At 34.5% G+C, this 3958-nt stretch overlaps 1 protein-coding gene across 1 annotated transcript in view; it reads right to left on the bottom strand.

The window, feature by feature from the left end:
• LOC107654573 (5-hydroxytryptamine receptor 3A-like) overlaps positions 1 to 3185 on the bottom strand; it is a gene marked incomplete at its 3' end in the record, with an annotated part of 10607 nt that extends 7422 nt beyond the window's left edge. Inside the window, exons 1-4 of the mRNA XM_016441707.1 lie at positions 3146 to 3185; positions 1729 to 1892; positions 1596 to 1640; positions 1187 to 1296 (exon numbers count right to left, since the gene is read on the bottom strand). Of these exons, the coding sequence (XP_016297193.1) occupies positions 1187 to 1296; positions 1596 to 1640; positions 1729 to 1892; positions 3146 to 3185 (359 nt within the window). The remainder of the gene's footprint in view (positions 1 to 1186; positions 1297 to 1595; positions 1641 to 1728; positions 1893 to 3145) is intronic.
• Between the last annotated feature and the right edge of the window lie 773 nt (positions 3186 to 3958).

Here is a 3958-nt window from a genome sequence, read left to right as displayed (position 1 = left end):
TTGCATGTTACTTTGTAAACACTGGGTCGGTACTTCTGCATCGATGTAGGACGATTTTGAAATTTGAGGAGAAAATGAGATGGGAGTTTTTCGACATACCCTAACTGTTTCGAACGGGACTGCACAGAGTACGCATGCGCATTGCAGAGCTACACAAGACCAGCGTTTAAGGTTAAAAAAGTATATACATTTTTATTTTATTTTTTAGAAAATGACCGATCGTTTCGCTAGATAAGACCCTTATTCCTCGTCTGGTATCGTGTAGAGCCCTTTGAAGCTGCACTGAAACTGTCATTTTGACCTTGGCTTCAACCGTTTGGTAGCCGCTGAAGACCACTATAAGGAGAATAATCCTGGAATGTTTTCATCAAAAACCTTAATTTCTTTTCGACTGAAGAAGGAATAACGTAAACATCTTGGATGACATGGGGGTGAGTAAATTATCAGGAAATTTTAATTTGGAAGTGAACTAATCCTTTAAAAGCAGACTAGCAGATCTCTCCTAACTTTGAGATGTGCAGAGCAGTAGGTGCTACACACAGCCAGAAAGTGCTCCAGACGGGCCAGTTCGTGAACACTCAATAGACACTGCTGATGTAAAATTGCAGGCTGTTGTCAATATTTGGGGATTATGATGTCAGAATCTTCTTGCATCCTCTTCATGTTACAATAAAACGCACTTTTTGGACTGGTAAGTTTTTCCTGAATGTTTTCGTAATACAAAGAACTCTTTTAACACAAAAGACCAAGGAATTCCTCATGATATGAACTAGGGCTGCACGATAAATCGAAATGGAATCGAGATCGCGAGAAGCTATATGTTATTAAATGTGGTATTTTCACATGCTTTCAGATGGAGCAGCATTTACTTCACAGAGCCGTAGTTCACTGAGAAGCTATGCAAACAGCTGTCATTATCGCGAACGATTTCTTCGAAAATCGTCTGCGATTTTTTTTGCGTAACTTGTCAGTGAACTACGGCTATGTGTAGTAAATTCTGCTCCATCTGAAAGCACGTGATGATGATTTACTGCTGATTACAGAACCGGCTTTACTAACAAAATGCGCATGACAATCGCATTCGATTAATCGTGCAGCCCTAATATGAACCCTTTCCATTTTTACATGTTTTCTACGAGTAACAAACCATTCTGATTTACACTACAAAAAAAAGCCATTTTCAGACCTTTCAGTGATGATGATGTCTGGAGTCCAAACCATATCCTTTTTAATTGGACAAAATTTGATTCCACAGAAGTCATCTGGGTCCCATTTTGTGAACTCGCTGAACCAACCCTGCAAAGTTATGATCATTTAACAGTGATTATAGTAGTCAATGCTCTTTTTCCTCCTTAGAATCATAACCATTTTTCTTACAAATAATATACACAAACACAAACCTTTTCAATAGGTTTCAATTTGACATAAAATAATGAGACCTTTCAATGTGTTGCTTCGGTTAGTCAGTTAAGAAGTTACTGGTTACAAATGTAGTATAATTTGACCTATTAATCAGCTATTATTATTTCCAGATAAAACTTCTGATTGTACAAGTTGTGTAAAGCTTTGTGTGAAAAGGTTTTGAAAACACTTGCATGCACAATTGTGATTTGTGTTGAGAGGCTCTGGGCTTTTTCATCCTGTAGAAAGAAAGAGGTGTTGAGTGGAGATACTACAGCTGCTTGACATCCTGTGTCGTGTCATTCGGTTAAACCATGCTGGATTTACCACTTCTGTGATGGAGGTCACAAACAGGTCTGTATAAACAAAGGTAGGGGTTTTCCATTTAAACACGGGCCGCAGGGACGTCATCTGAATGTCATCATTATTGCCCAAGCCGAGATGTTCGATAAGCGCCTTGTAGCTGCAGTTTCCAGCAGCAGACGCCGACCCTGCACAGAAAATGCAACTATCCATATAACTGTTTGTAGTTACCCTTGTGAAAAAGAAGTACACTTTAGCATATACTTCTGAAAAGACTATGGAAATAACGCAATTAAGTATGAAATGAATGACGCTTAGAAATGCATGTTAATTGGAATTAAGTAAAATTGATATTAAATGCAAATTGTTGAATTTTAGAATGTTTTTGACCAACTTAAGAAGGACTTAAGTACATCTTTTTATGTAATTTCATAATATATAGTTGAAATATGTGACCCTGCACCACAAAACCAGCCATAAGGGTCAATTTTTTCGAAATTGAGATTTATACATCATCTGAAAGCTGAATAAATAAGCTTTCTATTGTTTGTTATGATAGGACGATATTTGGTCGAGATACAACTATTTGAAAATCTGGAATCTTAGGGTGCAAAAAAAAAATCTAAATATTGAGAAAATCACCTTTAAAGTTGTCCAAATGAAGTTCTTAGCAATGCATATTACTAATCAAAAATTAAGTTTTGATATATTTACAGTAGGACACTTACTAAATATCTTCATGGAACAAGATCTTTACTTAATATCCTAATGATTTTTGGCATAAAAGAAAAATCTATAATTTTGAGCCGTACAATGTATTGTTGGCTATTGCTACAAATATACCCCAGCGACTTAAGACTGCTTTTGTGCTCCAGGGTCACATATAGTAAGTGTACTGAAACTACTTTAATATTTATTAACATTTAAATTTCTATTGAAACTAGTGTAATGTATTTAAATATATTTGTAATTACACACTTCTGATGAATTTGCAATTTAGCACATTTGAAATATATTAACTTTATTGCAATATTGAGTAACACTACAGATAAATTATAATCACGTACTTCACATGTGCTTTATGCTAGTCAACACATCAAAATAAGCGTACTTTAAAGCATGACAAAAGATTATTAAAACATGATTTAATGACTTTAAAGTTAAACATTTAATTTGACAGTTTTTAAAAGTGTACTTAAGTGTGTTAAAAAAAAGTGTCTTGAAAATGAAAATAGTGCCTTTCTTTAAGTACACTTAAGTGGTCTTTTATTTCATTATATTATCTGAAAGCACAGGTTTTTTTTTTATATACTCTTAAGTGTGCAAGTGCACATTAAACACAATTAAGCACTTCTTTCACAAGCATAGATAGCAAAGGAAAATACAACCCAGACAACACTCATCAACAGACTTTACAGCTGGACATTTAAAACACACTTACCGACTGAGGCAAGATAAAATATTAGCCACCTTAGATACATGGCAAAAGGTCAGATAGAGATTCAGCACTGAACAGGGTTGACTCTCATTTGGGCACATTTATATAGTGCAAATGAGAACCATGTCCAACCTCCTCTTTTGTTCTTAGTTTTACCACGATTGTGTGCAGCAAAAAGAAAAAAAAAACTATACAAAGAGCTGATGTCATTCATATGTCATTAATATACATGCTTTGTCTGATGTGCTGTTTGCCATTTGGTTTATGTCTTCCTCATGCCTGATAAAGTGTGAGTGCGTCTCACTTTTCTCATTTGTGACCCTGGAGCACAAAAGCAGTCTTAAGTCGCTGGGGTATATTTGTAGCAATAGCCAACAATACATTGTATGGCTCAAAATTATAGATTTTTCTTTTATACCAAAAATCATTAGGATATTAAGTAAAGATCATGTTCCATGAAGATATTTTGTAAATTTCCTACTGTAAACATAATTTTTGATTAGTAATATGCATTGCTAAGAACTTCATTTGGACAACTTTAAAGATGATTTTCTCAATATTTAGATTTTTTTGCACCCTCAGATTCCAGATTTTCAAATAGTTGTATCTCGGCCAAATATTGTCCTATACTAACAAACCATGCATCAATGGAAAGCTAATTTATTCAGCTTTCAGATGATGCATAAATCTCAATTTCGAAAAATTGACATTTATGACTGGTTTTGTGGTCCAGGGTCACATTTCTCATTGTTGAACTACTAAAATAACTAAAACTTAATAAAACCTAGACACATTTTAAAAATACAACTAATTCAG

The sequence above is a fragment of the Sinocyclocheilus anshuiensis genome, unplaced genomic scaffold (genome assembly GCF_001515605.1).
Source record: "Sinocyclocheilus anshuiensis isolate Anshui unplaced genomic scaffold, SAMN03320099.WGS_v1.1 scaffold787, whole genome shotgun sequence".
Taxonomy (NCBI): Eukaryota; Metazoa; Chordata; class Actinopteri; order Cypriniformes; family Cyprinidae; genus Sinocyclocheilus; species Sinocyclocheilus anshuiensis.
This window is presented reverse-complemented; position numbering and strand designations above follow the sequence as displayed.